Consider the following 18,023-nt stretch of genomic DNA (forward strand, 5'->3'; position numbering starts at 1 on the left):
ACCCCACCAATCTTCGTGTCATCTGCAAACTTGCTAATAAGGCAACCTACACCTTCCTCCAAATCATTTATGTATATCACAAACAACAGTGGTTCCAGCACAGACCCACTTGGGACACAGGTCTCCATTTTGAGAAGCTCCCTTCCACTACTACTCTCTGTCTCCTGTTGCCCAATCAGTTCTCTATCCATCTAGCCAGAGCACCCTGCGACTTCACCTTCTTCATTAGCCAACCATGGGGAACCTTATCAAATGCCTTACTCAAGTCCATGTATATGACATCCACATCCCTTCCCTCAGCAATCAATTTTGTCACCTCTTCAAAGAACTCTATTAGGTGTAAGACATGACCTTCCCTGCACAAAACCATGTTGCCTATAACTGATATGCCCATTTTCTTCCAAATGGGTATATATCCTATCCCTTAGTATCTTCTCCAATAGCTTCCCTACCACTGACATCAGGCTCATAGGTCTATAATTACCTTTATTATCCCTACTACCCTTCTTAAAACAAGGGGACAACATTAGCAAGTCTCCAACTCTGCGACCTCCCTGGTTTTCGAGGATGCTGCAAAGATATCTGTTACAGCCCTAGCTATTTCCTCTCTTGCTTCCCTCCAAAACCTGGGATACATCCCATCCAGTCCTGGGGACTTGTCCACCTTAATGCCTTTTAGAATACACAACACCTCCTCCCTCCTTATGCTGACTTGACCTAAAGTAATCAAAGATCTATCCCAATCCTTAACATCTGCCATGTCTCTCTCCTCAGTAAATACCAATAATGCAAAATGCTCATTAAGAATCTCACCCATTTTCTCTGCCTCTACACAAATCTTTCTTCCTTTGTCCTTGAGTGGGCCCACCCTTTCCCTACTTACCCTCTTGCTTCTTATATATGAATTAAAGGCTTTAGGGTTTTCCTTAACCCTGCTCTCTAAGGATATCTCATGACCTCTTTTAGCCCTTTTATTTCCTCATTACAGATTGGTCTTACATTCCCGATTTCTTCCAAAGCTTCATCTGACTTCAGTCACTTCGGCTTTATGTACGTATCCTTTTCCCTCTTAGCTAGTCTCACAATTTCACCTGTCATCCATGGTTCCCTAATCTTACCATTTCTATCCCTCATTTTCATAGGAACATACCTCTCCTGAACTCTAATCAACCTCTCCTTAAAAGCCTCCCACATATTGAACGTTGGTTTCCCTTCAAACAGTTGCTCCCAATCTATATGCCCCAGCTCCTGTCAAATTTTGGTATAGTTGGCCTTCCCCAGTTTAGTACTCTTCCTTTAGGACCACTCTCATCTTTGTCCATGGGTATCCTAAAACTTATTGAATTATGATCACTATTCCTAAAGTAATTCCCCCACTGAAACTTCAACCATCTGGCCAGGCTCATTTCCTAACACCAGGTCCAGTATGGCCCCTTCACGAGTTGAATTACTTACACACGGCTCCAGAAAACCCCCTTGGATGCTCCGTACAAATTCTCCTCCATCCAATCCTCTAACACGAAGTGAATCCCAGTCAAAGTTGGGAAAATTAAAATCACCACCATCCTGTTATTCCTACGTCTTTCTATGATCTCTCTGCATATTCGTACCTCTATCTCAAGTTCACTGTTAAGAGACCTGTATTACAGCCTCAACATTGTTACCACACCCTTCCTACTTCTGAGCTCTGTCCATTTTGCCTCACTACTCAAGTCCTCCATAGTGCCCTCCTTCAGCACAGCTGTGATATCCTCTTTGACCAGTAATGCAACTCCTCCTCCCCTTTTACCTCCCTCTCTATCCAGCCTGAAGTATCCATATCCTGGGATAGTTAGTTGCCAATCATGCCCCTCCCTCAACCAAGTCTCAGAAACAGCAATAACATCATACTCCCAGGTACTGATCCAAGCCCTAAGTTCATCTGCCTTACCTACTATACTTCTTAAAACAAATGCACCTCAGACCACCAGTCCCTCTGCATTCATCTGCCACTTCCTGCCTACTCTTCCCCTTAGTCATGCTGACTTCATTATCTAGCTCCTTACGGGCTTTAATTACTGTCTCCTTCCTGTCCACTAACCTCCTCATTTGGTTCCTACACCCCAGCCACATTAGTCTAAACCCTCCCCAACAGCATTAGCAAAAGCCCCCCCAAGGACATTGGTTCCACTCCAGCTCAGGTGTAGCCCGTCCAATTTGTAATAGTCCCACCTCCCCCAGAACCAGTCCCAATGTCCCAAAAATCTGAACCCCTCCCTCTTGCACCATCTCTCAAGCCACACATTCATTATGAATATGCTATCATTCCTACTCTGACTCGCACATGGTACTGATAGCAATTCTGAGATACCTACCTCTGAGATCCTACTTTTTAACTTGGTTCCTAACTCTCTAAATTCTTCGTGTAGCACCTCACACCATTTTTTAACAATATCAGTGGTGTCTATATGCACCACGACAAGTGGCTGTTCACCCTCCCCTTTGAGAATTTTCTGTCGTCGATCGGAGACATCCCTGACCCGTGCAACTGGGAGGCAACACACCATTTTGGAGTTTCGTTTTCGACCACAGAAATGCCTATCTACTTCCCTTACAATTGAATCCCCTATGACTATAGCCCTTCCACTCTTTTTCCTGCCCTCCTGTCTAGCCATGGTGCCATGAATTTGGCTACTGCTGCCTCCCCCTGGTGAGCCATCTCTCCCAGTGTCCAAAACGGTATAAGTGTTTTGGAGGGAGATGATCACATGGGACACCTGCACTGCCTTCCTGCTCTTTCTATGCCTTTTGGTCACACATTCCTTTTCTCCCTCAGCAATCCTGATCTGTGGTGTGACTAATTCACTAAACATGCTATCCATGACCCCTTCAGCATCACGTATGCTCCAAAGTGAGTCCATCCACAGCTCTAGAGCCGTCATATGGTCTAACAAGAGATGCGGCTGGACACCAGCTGTGTCCCTGAGCTCCCACATTGAGCAAGAGGTGCATAACACGGGTCTGAGATCTCCTGCCATTTTTAATCTTAACCTTTACCTAAGTTTACCAGTGATCCCTGAAAGGTCACCACCTATGTCCCTACAATCTCCTCAGCTCTCTCCTTCAAAACTCTGGGGTGCAGTCCATCCGGATGATTGATCTACCTTCATACATTTCAGCTTCCCCAGCACCTTCTCCTCAGTGATGACCACTATATTCTCATCTCTACCCCCAACCTTCTTGAAGTTCTGATGCAAAGTACCTACTCAGTTCCTCTGCTTTTTCTTGGCACCCCATTACTACTTCTCCAGCCTCATTTTCTAGTGGTCCACTCTTTCCTCTCTCTTACCTTTTAGATATCTCAATAAACCTCTTTTATATTGCTAGCTAGCTTATCCTCCTGTTTTATCTTCTTTCCTTTTATTGCATTTTTAGTTATCCTTTTTAAAGGCTTCCAAACCTTTGACATCCCACTAGTCTCCACCATACTGTATGCTTTTTGTTTGTTTTTATACTATCCCTGACTTCCCTTGTTAGCCATAGTTGGCTCATCATCACCTTAGTAAGTTTCTTCTTTCTTGGGGTGAATTTTTACTGTGCCTCCCAAATTACCCCCAGAAACTCCTGCCACCACTTTGGGCTCCCCTACCAACCAGCATTGGTCAGCTCCTCCCTCAGGTCTTTGTAGTTCCCTTTACGTAATTGTAATATTGTTACATCTGACTCCAGTTTCTCCCTCTCAAACTGCAGGGTGAATTCTACCATAATATATTGGTCACTGTCCCCTGGGGGTTCCTTCACCTTAAAAGCTCCCGAATCAAGTCCCAAATCCAGAACTGTCTGCTCCCCAGTGGGTTCTACCACAAGCTGCCCTGAAAACCATTGCACAGACATTCCATGAATTTCCTTTCTTTGAGATCCACTACCAATCTAAATTTTCTCAGTTCACTTGCAAATTGAAGTTCCCCAAAATTATTGTAATAATGCCTTTCTTAAATATCTTTTCTATTTCCTGATTTATTTTCTGCACTACGTCCTGACTACTGCTAGGAGGTCTGTAAACAACTCCCATTGGGGTCATATTTTCTTTTGCAGTTCCTCTAGTCTACCCACACAGATTCTTCCAACACTATGTCATTTCTTGCTATCGATTTAATTTCCTTTTCTTACTAATTAGGCAACCCACTCCCTTTTCCCAACTGCCTGTCCTTTCAGGAGCACGTGTATCCTTGAATATTTATTTCCAAGCTTAAACCCTTTGCAGTCATGTCACTGTGATATCCACAAAATAGTACCTGCCAATTTCAATCTGCACTGCAAACCCATTTACCTTGTATTGCATACTACATACATTTAAGTATAACACCTTCAGTCTGACTGCAACCTCTCATAGTAGTCCTTTATCTATTGTGCCTAAATTTGGATTCCTGGCTTTTTCCATATTCCATGGGCTAATACATGTTCTGGAAACTTTAATCTCTGCTATGCCCTCTCCACCTATCGAGGCGTTGGATGACGAGGGAGTGGTGATGGAGGTGGCCCAGGACCTCCGTGTCCATGGCAGAGTGGGAGGGGGAGTTGAAATGTTCAGCCATGGGGCAATGGGATTGATTGGTGCAGGTATCTCAGAGATGTTCTCTGAAGTGCTCTGTGAGAAGGCATCCGGTCTCCCCACTGTAGAGGAGACCGCATCGGGAGCAACGGATACAAATAAATAACGTGTGAAGTACAGGTGAAGCTTGGATGTGGAAGACTCCTTTGGGGCCTTGGACGGAGGTGAGGGGGAAGCCCATCCCATCAGAACAGCTCCCTCCTTCTCCAGTACTAGTGTAAATGTCCCATGAATTGAAGCCATTTCTCTCACACCAATCTTTCAACTGTGTTTTCATCTCTTTAATCTTGCTGACCCTGTGGCTCAGGTAGTAATTGAGAGATTATGATCCTTTTGATTATGCTTTTTAATTTGGCCCTGAGCTGCTCATATTCTCACCGCAGAACCTCTTTTGTCTTTCTACCCATATCATTGGACCAGATCATCTGGATCTTACCCCTTCCATTCAACTTCCTCTGCACCCAGATGAAATATCCTGGATCTGGGCACCAGGCAAGCAACACAGCCTTTGGGCCTTTCGATCCTGACCACAAAGAACAGTGTCTATTCCCCTGACTATACTATTCCTATTTACAACTGCATTTCTTTTTTCTCTCCCATCTTGAATGGCTCCTTGTACTACGGTGTTATGGTCAGTTTGCTCATCCTTCAGCTACCAAACAGACTCCCACCACCAACAGCAAGGCCTAAACAACATTATGAGATACAAAATGAAGCAAAGCAAGACAGCAGATAAAGACATATCCCTCCCTGATGTGCTCAATGCTTTCTATGCTCGATTTCAGTAGAATGCCAGCAGGATGGTGCTGCCTGCCTCAGACATACCTTTCCCTTGGTCATTGCTGCAGATGTCTTATGGAAATCAACTCAAGGAAAGCTGGGCATGGATGGTGTCCCTGGTCAACTCAGATTCTGTGGGCAGAGATACCTAAGAAAGCTCAGTGGCTCTGACCTCAAAAATCCGAGATGCTGATCATGGCCCACAATAACTCCATTATCCCAGCCAACCTCAATCCCCTATAATTTGCCTATCAACATAACAGGTCCACAGTGGATGCCTTATCCTTAGTCCTGTATTCATTCCTGGAAAATTTGGACAACAAGGATACTTACATCAGTCTCCTGCTCATTGACTACAGCTCTGCTTCACACCATTATCTCCTCCAAACTGATCTCAGAACTCCGTGACCTTGGTCTTGGCTCCCCCCTTTGCAACTGGATCCTCAGTTTCCTGATCCACAGACTGCAATCAGTGAAGATAGATAGCTACATCACCTCCACAATAACACGCAACACGAGACGCCCTGCAGGATGCATCCTCAGCGCCCTATTGTACTCCCCGTACACCCAGATTGCGTTGCCAAATTCTGAATGAATGCCACCTATAAGTTCACTGATGACACCACTGTAGTAGGACATATATCAAACAACGAGTCAAAATACAGAAGGGAGATAGAGGGTTTAGTGAAATGGTGCAATGAGAACAATCTCTCTCTCAACAACAGAAAAACTAAAGAACTGATCATTGACTTTAGTGAGAAAAAGAGAATATGCCTCCATCTACATCAATGGAAGTGAGGCCGAAAGGGTGGCCAGCGTCAAATTCCTTCTGGATGTAGGTTTGCTCGCTGAGCTGGAAGGTTCATTTCCAGACACTTCGTCACCCTACTCGGTAACATCTTCAGTAAGCCTCCGGGCGAAGCACTGCTGATAATTCCTGCTTTCTATTTATATGTTTGGGTTTCTTTGGGTTGATTATGTCATTTCCTGTGGCGATGATCCATTCTTTTTCTCAGGGGGTGGTAGATGGGGGTCTAACTCGATGTGTTTGTTGATAGAGTTCCGGTTGGAATGCCATGCTTCTAGGAATTCTTGTGCATGTCTCTGGCTTATCTTAGGATGAATGTGTTGTCCCAGTCAAAGTGGTGTTCCTTCCTTATCTTACATTTCCATCAACTGTTATCAAATATTTATAAAACTATGCTTTAGAAAGAAAGGAATAGATGTGATTTTGTAAAATGACAGTTTCCAAGTACACTTACAATGGAGGAGAGGAGGCAGAGTCTGCAATCCACCATACCTGAGAGTTAAAACTCAACTCAGCATGCAAAGATTTTCTGCGTAAGTCGAATGCAATGAAATCTTAAATGTGCATTTAAAAGGACAAGTTTACGACCTGTGCACACAGTAACTAGACTGTAACTTTCCCCATTGTTTAGTGTCCAAATTTGGGATGCAAATAGAACCCAAAAACATTGTTAAATAATATCCAACCGTGTATATGCATAATTTTAAAGGAAAGCTGCTTCAAGGAAGTCCAATAAATAAAGATTATTTTAAATTTTGAACATTAGAAAACACAAATAAGGAAATAAACTGCTGTTCATTCTGTGTTTATCTCATGAACTAGGCAACATAGGTAGAATCTCCTCTTTCCCAGGGTGACAAAAGAATGACATTAGGGGGATGCTCTTCCAACAAAAGCCACTGCCTCCTCAGTGGCATTGCTGGATGTCAGAATGCCAGCTTCTGATTGGCTAGCAGATCGCATACAGGACCCCCAAGGGTCTTGAATCTTTGCAACGGTCTTCTGGTGGCCAAGCTAATGCCCGATTAGCATGTGGTTTGGCAGCTCTTCCCTGAAAGAAGTAACATGGATAATCAACTTTATACAGCTATTAAATGCTGTTCATCCTAGTGCAAGCTTAAATGGTTAGGAGTTTCAGAGTCAAAGAATACTATTGGGCACATTAAAGGTACTTAATTCTGCCGTGCCCAAGACCCAAAATTTCTCATGAACTTAAGCTCTTTTTATTTCAACACATGTGCCTACAAGTTGTTAAGCAAGTTGAATTGTGAATTGTAGACCAGGCAGGTAGGAAGGTTGCACTCTTATCAGCATCTTCTGAGGTCAAAGGTTCTAGCGCCATATTTAAAGACCAACTCAAGAAGACTTCACACCTTGCAAGTCTGCAGCATTGCTTCCCACCATCCCCACCAAGTCTCAGGTCAGACAAAAACCTGGCCCCTCTGTTTAGCAATGCCTTGATGGAAGTTATGTCCCAAGGCCAGCAAAAAAGGGAGCTACTCTTCCCAGACATGATAGTATGCAGTCCTGCAGTCAGTCTAGGGAGAGAGGTTGCAGAGCAGGTCAGCACAAGTCATGCTTAAAAAAGAACCAAGATCCACTGCAGGAAAAGCATGAAAATCTCATACATTATGCAATAGTAAGTGGCACATTTGACACACTTAAGGGCATTGCTCAGATTAACTGGACCACTGCCCTAGACCTGCAAGTCTCAGTATTCCATAGATGATTTGGCCTAAAGGTTTTACAGTCACTTCATGATGTAAATGTTCGTTCTGGGCATTGTGCTTCCACTTACTTGCAAGAATCCTTACAGGATTCAGATGCTTACACAATCAATGCATGCTTATAAAGCTCTCATGCATCCATTGCCATCACAATCCATCTTTTTGTTTGTGTTTGTGGAATAACTAACTCCACAACATGAGAGAGGAGACCCAAACCAATGTGGGAGTGCCAAAGTTTCAAATCATCAGCCCTTTTGAAGATCAGGCCATATATCAGATAAAGATGGATTGTGACCATTCTATACTGATTAGGAAACAGGATTGTTACAATAAAAAACATTGCAGTCTGCTGTTCTTAGATGTATAGGCAGTGTCAGACATTGTTCTATGTAAGGGACTGTGCGTTTATCCCAACATACTCCTTTCCATCTCCACACAGGTACTGGCAGCCACCAGATGAGGATGAAGGCCACATCCAGCTCCACCACTTCTGAGAATCTATTGTCTTTGAAACATCAGAAGAGAGACTGGCACAGCATTTAACTGCTAACTCTACCAGTACAGAGACATTCCCCTCATTGTGTCCATTATCTAGAAGAGATGCAGGGCAAAGTCTGGTGGTGCCACACTGACATAGGTCTGCAGCCAGTGGAAGAAGCATTGTCTGAGGACTTTTTTACTCAGAGTTGTGCTCAGCCCCATGCAGATGATGTGCTTCTGTACGCAGCCATATGTGACATGATTAACACGTAGAGATTCCAGAAGCACTAACTTGATTAGAGTGAAAGATAGAGGAGTCTATTAAAATTCTGTCTACTATAGTGGCTTGGCATGTAGTGCTTGGCTATCACCAAGGAAAGCTCACAATCACCTTGGACAGTCAGGTCCAGAACAGCCAGTGGCTGGAGACATACGCTCACACCTGCACTCTGTGGATGAGAGTAAGATGAGAGGGAGATTTGCAAACTCTAACTCACTTCAGATGCCCCTTAATATCAGGGATACAGGGAAGTGCCAGCAGGGACCCATAGCAAGGAGAAGCACCAGCCAAGAGCCTGTGCAGCATCATTTGAGAACATGCCAAAGGTGTCCTGCCTCTGTACTTCCCCACTACTAGTGATGCCATTGTTTAAAACAGATTGGCCCAAGCAGAGTGCAGTTGAATCTGTGCAGGAAATTTTCAGCAGGCTGCCTAGGCCCTCTAATTATCACAGCATCAGGGTATACCAGTGAATAGGCTCTCGCCACCTCATCTGGGGATGTCAGGGCAGCACAGTGGTCAGCAACAAAAGATGAAAATGTTTTGAACACATATGGGGTATCGTGTGTTCATTACGTGTAACTGTTATTTACTTATGTAAACATGCAATCACTTACACTGTTGTTACAAGTGCTGCAGTCACACAATGCCAAGAACTGCTGAAATGCACAACTGAGATGTGGAAAATTTAATTCTTTAGTGAGATGGAAGGGAAATGCTTGGATTTGTGCAGCCTACAACTGTGGAAAAACAGTCACTGAGGAAGCTGAGCAATCCTAATAGTGCAGCAAAGGAGCCTAATGTTATAGAGTCATACAGCACGGAAGCAGAACCTTTGGTTCAACCAGACCATGCCAAACATAATCTCAAACTGAACTAGTCCTAGCTGTCTGCACTTGGCCCATATCCCTCCAAACATTTCTCATTCATATAATTATCCAAATGTCTTTTAAATGTTGTAAATTTACCTGCATCCACCACTTCCTTGGAAGTTCATTCCACAAATGAACCACTCTGCAAAAAAGTTGCCCCCACGTGTCTTTTTTAAAATCTTCCTCCTCTCACCTTAACAATATAACCCCTAGTCTTGAAATCTCCCACCCTAGGGAAAAGACACCTGCCATTCTCCTTATCTATATCCTCATGATTTTATAAACCTCTATAAGATCACCCCGCAACCTCTTAATTTCCAGTTAGAAACGTCCCCAGCCTATCCAGTCTCTGCTTATAACTCAAACCTTCCATTTCCAGCAATATCCTGGTAAATCCTTTCTGACCTTCTCCAGGTTAATAATATCCTTCCGATAACAGGGCGACCAGAACTGGACACAGTACTCCAGAAGAGGCCTCACCAACATCCCATACAACCGCAACATGATGAGACCCAGGACTTTAGGGATAGTGAGGGAATAAAGCATCTATTGACATCAGATAGGATGTGACAGAACTGAGGAGCATTCTTCAAGATGACTGTTCCTTATTTTGCCTCCTCTTTGCTCGATGCAAGGCCTACAATCTTGCTCACCTCCCTTCTGGTGGGTGTACGCACTATGGTGCTGCTACATTTGTGCCAATACAAAGCACAAGTACAAAGGCTCGCCTTGTCCTCACATTTTAATATTTAAGTGCTCACAGTACTAGCAAACTGGAATAAAATAATCTTTATTTAAAACAATGGTGCAAAGCGAAAAGATTCTCAATTAAGGAGCTATGTCCCGAAGAACATAGTGGCCCCTCACAGCCAGTTGGTTTATCAAATAAATCATAAAAGCAACTGATGATAAGTCAAGAAAGTCCCAGTCTCATGCTCTCTTTGAACAATTCTGAGCTCTGTGCCTATTTGATAACTGGCCAGTTTGGAGGGTGGAGGTGGGCAATGAGTCTAAAGTATGCCCTTGAGTTGCAGACTTCCAAACCAGGGTATAGAGTTATTTTCTATCTACCTTCCCCCTTCCCCAGGATAGCATGGCTTTTACCTTACAGAGGGTGGTGGGAAACTAGAACTCATTGCCTGGAAGGGTGGTAGAGGCAGAAACCCTCATACCAATGAAGAAATATTTAAATGTACACTTGCCATGCCAAGGCATGCAAGACTATGGGCTAAATGTTGAGAAGTGGGATTAGGTAGTTATTTGTGAACGGCGCAGACTCAATGGGCTGAATTGCCTTTTTTGGTGCTGTAGACCTCTATGACTGCCCTTGTACTTTAGACCTTGGTATAAAGGCAGCATTCCATTAGCTTCTCCTTGCCCACCAATAAGGAAGTGCAGCTAAGAAGAACACCTTCAGGATAAATCAATAACCAAATTTCTGACATTTCAACTCCATTTCAATTTGTTGAATTTGGTGCACTTACCCATTGAGATAAACAGATAATCTAAATATTACTTAATGTATTATCAAAGCATTCTCATGATTAAAAATTTCTGTTGCCATATCCTATAAATGTATTGTAATAAAGTATTGTGCCTGATAGGTACTCATTAACTTGGATGAGAATCACATCCTTCCCTCTGTCAGCTAACCCAGGGCCAGCTGAGGCCCTTAAGTGGTCAATTAAATAACAAAAAAACTGGTTTGTGTGTAATCTCAGAGGTTTACTTGGTTGAATGGCTTGAGCATTGGAAAATTCTTCACAGCTTTGTCTTCTCACCTTCAGTGCTCATAAAGAGTAATTATTTTATGCAGGGAAAAAAGTAACCGATAACAGTAAACAACAAATTGTATTGCAAATCCTTCCCTTAATCAGAAAACAAATTCAACTCACTGAGCTAATATTTTCATCTGTCAATCAAAAGAACTAATTCACAAACCGCAAGAATGAAATTGTCTGATGAGAAGTGTCTGAGAATTAACAAACTTCACATCTTGAATTGTACTACAGCATTATTATGTGTCAAGAAGTTAGACTGAATCAGTTTATTTCAACCAATAACGTTGTAATTATATACAAATATATCAGTATATATTCTGATAGATTTATGTAATTGGTAAGTAGAACGGAATTATTCTCCTGAAGGCAGAACTGTTGTGTCATGACTACCACCTTTATGGCTGAGATGTTTGACAACTTTACAAAGGAAACCAACAGCTCTTACTAATGTGAATAAATTATTGATTCAATACAGAATTTAAAACTTCTCCAACAGATGGCCTTGAATTCTTGAATAATATTTAAAGTTTGAGATGAATAATACCAGTGCACAGAAATAGTACATTTTTCTCTCTTTGAAATGAGGGCAAGCTTCAAATATCTTCAAGACATGTGAGCCAAGAAAAATTCTGGGTTCTCTGTGAACTATCAAACAATGAATCTTACTCCTGGACAGACTTCCCTGGGATCCCAATCTCTGATTGGCACATGAGGAACCTGTAAAATTCTCCACGTGGAGAAAGTGAGGACTGCAGATGCTGGAGATCAGAGCTGAAAAATGTGTTGCTGGAAAAGCGCAGCAGGTCAGGCAGCATCCAAGGAGCAGGAGAAGAAGGGCTTATGCCCGAAACTTCGATTCTCCTGCTCCTTGGATGCTGCCTGACCTGCTGCGCTTTTCCAGCAACACATTTTTCAGCTCAAATTCTCCACGTGGCCATGTAAAGGCCACTTATCACCCAGATCTAAATATTGAGGCAAGTGAAGCGGCTTGGGGACAAAGGAAACCATTGAACATGGGTGTCAGGTGAGGAGCGGATGAAGGGAACCTCTATCACTGGCTCCTTTTGAGATCAGGAACCCTTCCCAAAATTAGAGTACCGTGGGGTGCCAACCTCTTGGCTTCCTCTCCCATCCCTGCCACAACGTGACAGACAAATCTTTGTTCTGTGGCTCCAGCATTTTAACAAGAGGGACTGCTTGCTGTCTGGAGCCCAGCAGTGGCCAGCAGCTCTCGGGCATGGGACTTCGGCCCACGGGGCAGCCGAAATTGGAAACCATGCCATCAGAAATAAAAAACTAGCTGCTTCACCCACTGACGGATACTGAAATTGTATAAGTTTTGACATCAGCCATTCCTGATTGTTATCAATCAACCTTCTTCTTAGAATCTATCAGAACCCTACTTTACTCATATAATATAAATCTTGCAGAAGCATCACATATACCAGGTTTTGATATCTGACCGGAGGGTAACATTTTCAAGGGGAAGGGATGTATTGTCTCATATTCCATTTTCATTCAGTCCATTTCTTGAAAATTGTTGTACAGGGGCACATATGTCACTATAACGTGTATTGTGCAGCATCACTGACCACGGGGTGCCCACGAGCTGGCTGAAAATAGTACGGCAAATTTAAACATTTTTCTTTAATCTCTATGCCCCTCAGGTGAAGTATTCAAGTCTTCCTGGCTGCTGTTCTCCATCAACAGATATACAGTCATCATCTTTGTGGGTTGGAGGCCTCAGCTGGATGCCAGGCATATGATGGAGCCAGTAGGGGGGTCTTTGAATGGAGTTTCCCCAGACAAGAAAAATATCAGCAACTAGTTGTTCACAGATAGTGCAGCTCAACATTGTTGGGGTGATTCTTCCTTGGAAGAAAAATATACTGGTACACATAGTGCAGAGGGTTGTGGCGGGAATGTTTCTTTTCAACCCTACCCCTTTAGCAAATAAGATAAAAACTGAGAAAAACTCGTGTATAATTAAGCCCTCTAGCCAATAATGGGGACCACAGGGTTTAGTGAGAGAGAGGAACTGAAGGAAATTTGTATTAATAGAGGAATGCTTTTTGAGAAATGTTTGGGAATGAAGGCTGATACATCCGCAGGGCCTGATATTTTACATCCCAGAATGCTTAAGAAAGTGGCCCTAGAAATAGTAGCTATATTGATGGTCGTCATCCGATATTCTTTAGACCCTGGAACAGCTCCAACAGACTACAGGGTAGCTAATATAACTCCACTATTTAATGAGTGAGGGAGAGAGAAAACAGGGAATTATATACCAGTGAGTCTGAAGTCAGTAGTGGAGATGATGCTAGTGCTTATTATCAAGAATTTTACATCAGAGCACTTAGAAAACATTGGCAGAATCATCCCCAGTCAGTATGGCCGTACAAAAGGGAAATCATGCTTGACAAATACAGCATTCTGGAATTCTTCAAGGATGCAACCAGTAGAGCTGTTTGGGAGAGTCTGTGGTTGTGGTTTATGTGGACTACCATAAGGCTTTTGACAAAGTTCTACATTACAAACTAATGTGTAAAATTAAAGCACTTGGGATTGAGAATAGTGTATTGACATGGACAGAAAATTGTTGAGCACACAGGAAAACAAAGAGTAGGAATAAATGGTTCTTTTTCTGATTGGCAGGCAGTGACTAGTGAGATACCTCAGGGATCATTACTAGGACCCTGCTAGTCACAATATGCGAGGGAATTAAATGTAATATCTCAAAATTTGCAGATAACATAAATCTTGTGGAAGGGTGAGTGGGTAAATCATGGCAGATGTGAGGTTATCCACTTTGGTAGCAAAAATAGGTATGCCGATTTTAACTTGAATGGCTATAAATTGGGAGAAGGAATGGGTCTGGATGTCCTCATGCACCAGTTGCTGGAAATAAATATGCAGGTTTTTCTTTATTCACTCACGGGATGTGGGCGCCTCTGGTTAGGCCAGCATTTATTGCCCATCCCTAGTCGCCCAGAGGGTAGTCTCAGAGTCAACCACATTGCTGTAGGTCTGGATCATATGTAGGCCAAACCAGGTAAGGATGGTAGTTTCCTTCCCTAAAGGATATAAGTGAACCAATGGGGTTTTCCTGACCACCGGCAATGGATTCATGGTCATCATTAGATTCTTAATTCCAGCTTCTGATTGAATTCAAATTACACCATCTGCTGTGGCAAAATTTGAACCCCTGTCCCCAGGACACCGGTGTCTCTGGATTAACAATTCGGCAAAAATACCATAAGGCCATCACCTCCCCATGGAGCAGATAGTAAAGAACGCAAAATGTATGTTGGCCTTCACAGCAAGAGGATTCAAGTACAGGAACAAGGATCTCTTGCTACAATTATACAGGGCATTAGTTGGGCCATACCTTGAATACTGTGTACAGATTGGGTCTCCTTACTCTGAGGAAGGATGCTCTTGATATTGAAGGACTGCAGCAAAGGTTTATAAAACTGTCTCCTGGGATAGCAGAACTGACCCTTAAGAAAATATTGAGTCTGTTAGGATTGATTTAGTGGAGTTTAGAAAAATAAGGGCGTATTTCATACAAAATTCTCACAGGACTGGACAGCTTTGATGCAGGGAGGACATTCTCAATGGTGGGGGAATCCAAAACTAGGAACACAGCTTAAGATGGGGTAAACCTTTTAGGACTGAGATATGGACAAATTTCTTCACCCAGAAAGAGAATGGTGAGCCTGTGGATTTGATTATCACATAAAGTGGTTGAGACCAAAATATTGTGTTTTCAAAAGGAGGCAAATATAACTCTTGTGGTGAAAGGGACCAAAGAATATGGAGGGAGGGCAGGATTAAGGTATCAAGCTGGATGATCAGCCATGATCATACTGAATGGAGAAGCAAGTTCGAGGGGGTCACATGGCCTACTCCCATATATCTATTTTCTATGCCTGCAGTTGAAGATAAGACATTTTAATATGATGTGCTAGAGTAGGTTCTAATAATAAATTAATAATTGGAACATAGAAACCGTTCTGCCTTAAATGTAAATGCTTTATGGTATTTTCTGTAATGCAAGTCCCATGAATGGAAGACAGACAAAGAAGAAACATGCCAGGCTGTTATATTTGGCAAAATATATTTGCATAACCACCAAAAATGCTCATTTTATTCAATAGATGCCATCAAATAAATGATTCGGGTATGTATAATGGATCTTCAATCAATTTTAAATAAAACAAATGAAGAACAAACATACCTGAATCAAGAAGTGAGGAATTTTCGGGGTCTTTAATACTTCTGTGCAACAGATTTCCACAAAAAGAAGTTGGCTAGTAAAGAAGAGATTACAGGGAAATCACTATAATCGTACAAATATAAAACATTATTAGACAAGAAATTATCACTGGTGATATTAAAGAAATGTGTGCATTTGAATGACATGGCAGCACAATGGCTCAGTGGTTAGCACTGCTGCCTCACAGCGCCAGGGACCTGAGTTCACTTCCAGCCTCGGGTGACTGTGTGGAGTTTGTACATTCTCCATGTGTCTGCGTGGGTTTCTTCCAGGTGCTCCAGTTTCCTTCCACAATCCAAAGATGTGCAGCTTAGGTGAATTGGCCATGCTAAATTGCCCAAAATGTTCAGAGATGTGTAGGTTAGGTGCATCAGCCAGGGGTAAATGTAGAGTAATAGGGTAGGGGAATAAGTTTGGGTGGATACTCTTCGGAGGGTCAGTGTGGACTTGCTGGGCCTAATGGCATTCTATTCTATTCTAACAAAATACTATCCACTTTTTCATTCCAAATACTAATGCATTTCAATAGAATAAAGGCCCTGTAGAGATGCCAGAAGAATGCCAAACAGATTTGTGAAGCTTTCAGGTGCTAATGTTATATGTTACAATATCCAGCCTTATATTTTTAAGCAAATTTATTTTCAAATACCATTAGATTTCAGTCATAGTGCACAATGTACTTTACAAAGGTTGCAAACATCTCAATTTTTGGGATAAAATATTTAAAATTTATTTTAATCCTATTCTGCAATAAATTTAAATGTCATTCATGTTAATATTAAATTAAATTAAAAATGTTTTGGCATCCATTGTCAAGACAATTGGTGAGATATTGGTACTTCTTTCCTTCTAATGTTTCCCTATCTCCAACTGAACTTGCTAAAAGGAATTATTTTCATGGAATAAACTATCATAACATTTCATATTTCAATTTGATATATCTAGCAGGCAAGTGATATTTACAGTTTCTGCTTTAAAATGTCTCTTTCTTTTAACCATGTGAAGCTATGTATCAATATATGCAGCAATGTACTAGTGTCTGTAAATATGTAATTTTAAAACATAATCTCCAGACATGTTAGCAAATTCACTACAATCTAGTGTTATGTGTGTTATTGGCACCTATAATGATTACTTCCTTAATTATGCTGTTACAGCATTGTTGTCTTGATAAATTCTTTTGAGAAACATTAATATCTCAACAATCGTCAGAAAAACTCATAAGGCAAGTACCTATCACATTCAACTTTTGCAAAATGAAAATATGGTAACTGAATTCATCACCGTAATTTCAAGAAATTGTTAATTTCCAGAGCACTTTATAAGCACACTACAGGAATTAATTTCTCTCACGTGTATGGCCAAAACCTGTTAATTGAAATTTATTTTGCCTCCTCGACAACTGGGTAATAAACCTTACCCAGTGTCGACAGACAGATTTCAATTCCAGCCTCTGAGAAGGAATTGTAAATGTAAACCTTGCTTAATTGTACCCTCACCAAACAAGCCAACTACAGAAACCCCACTGCAGCCTGGCTGAGATCAATTATGTTGAATAGAACTGGGATGAAAGCTTGAACAGCCATAATCATTGTGATTCAGTTGGCAGCTGAATAAAGAATCTGCCATCAGTCATTTCGCTGAAACACGGAAAGAATCATTCCGATTGTCTCAAAACAGATTTTTTTTTGCTTTTACAGAACTCCACTTGCAAGGAAAATGTGAGCTTTCTATTGTTTGGAGTGAAATTCCATTAGTTTTGACATGGCTTTTCACCATCATCATAATCAATACTAGACTGCATCAATCTTTTTAGTAAAAATGCGAATAAACTGTGGGACACACTCAGCAAAGGATCCTCCCTTTTCTCTAAGCACACTGGGTTACTTTTTTTTTTGTTTAAAAAAGCAGACAATCTCACAACCAGGATATAATTTCATATCACTGAGGAATGAACAACAAGCTGCTTGACCATCACCAAATGGGAAGAATAACTGGACTAGCAAAAAGAAAGGAAAGGAAGAACAGGAAAAGACAATTCAGTGCTTGACAATGTTCCACTAGTTAATCAGATGATTGCTGATTTTTAAAATAATTAACCTATTTTTCTAATCAACCTGTTCAGGAATGTTATTACACATGTCTGGAGCAGATGGGACTTGAACCGGACCTCTCAGTCCAGGGGTAGGGACACTATCACTGACCCACAAGAGGTTTGTCAAATAATTGCTAATTCTTGTATTAATTCCATCTACTTATCTGCCTTTGTTCTGAAATGCTTAACACTCCTGTCAAACAAAAATATATTGCTCTCAATTTTGAAATTTTCAAATGATATAGCCTCAACAACTTACCAAGAAAAGTTTGACAATTGCTCCATCCTTTGTGCAAAGTGTTCATTAACATCACTTGACTGCCTCACTCT

The 18,023-nt window shown here is 41.8% G+C and overlaps 1 protein-coding gene across 11 annotated transcripts in view; it reads right to left on the reverse strand.

Moving 5' to 3' along the window:
• inpp4b (inositol polyphosphate-4-phosphatase type II B) overlaps window positions 1-18,023 on the reverse strand; it is a 969,352-nt gene that overhangs the window by 227,239 nt on the left and 724,090 nt on the right. For all 11 annotated transcript variants that reach the window (XR_006309059.2, XM_043674147.2, XM_087980071.1 and 8 more), the window contains one exon: window positions 15,560-15,632. Coding sequence is in view for 10 of the 11 variants with exons in the window: in XM_043674147.2 (XP_043530082.1) it covers window positions 15,560-15,632 (73 nt within the window). In the remaining variant the exon portion in view is untranslated. The remainder of the gene's footprint in view (window positions 1-15,559; window positions 15,633-18,023) is intronic.

This window comes from Chiloscyllium plagiosum, unplaced genomic scaffold, assembly GCF_037043375.1.
Source record: "Chiloscyllium plagiosum isolate Xiang-an unplaced genomic scaffold, Cpla_swu_hap1 HiC_scaffold_36, whole genome shotgun sequence".
Lineage (NCBI taxonomy): Eukaryota > Metazoa > Chordata > Chondrichthyes > Orectolobiformes > Hemiscylliidae > Chiloscyllium > Chiloscyllium plagiosum.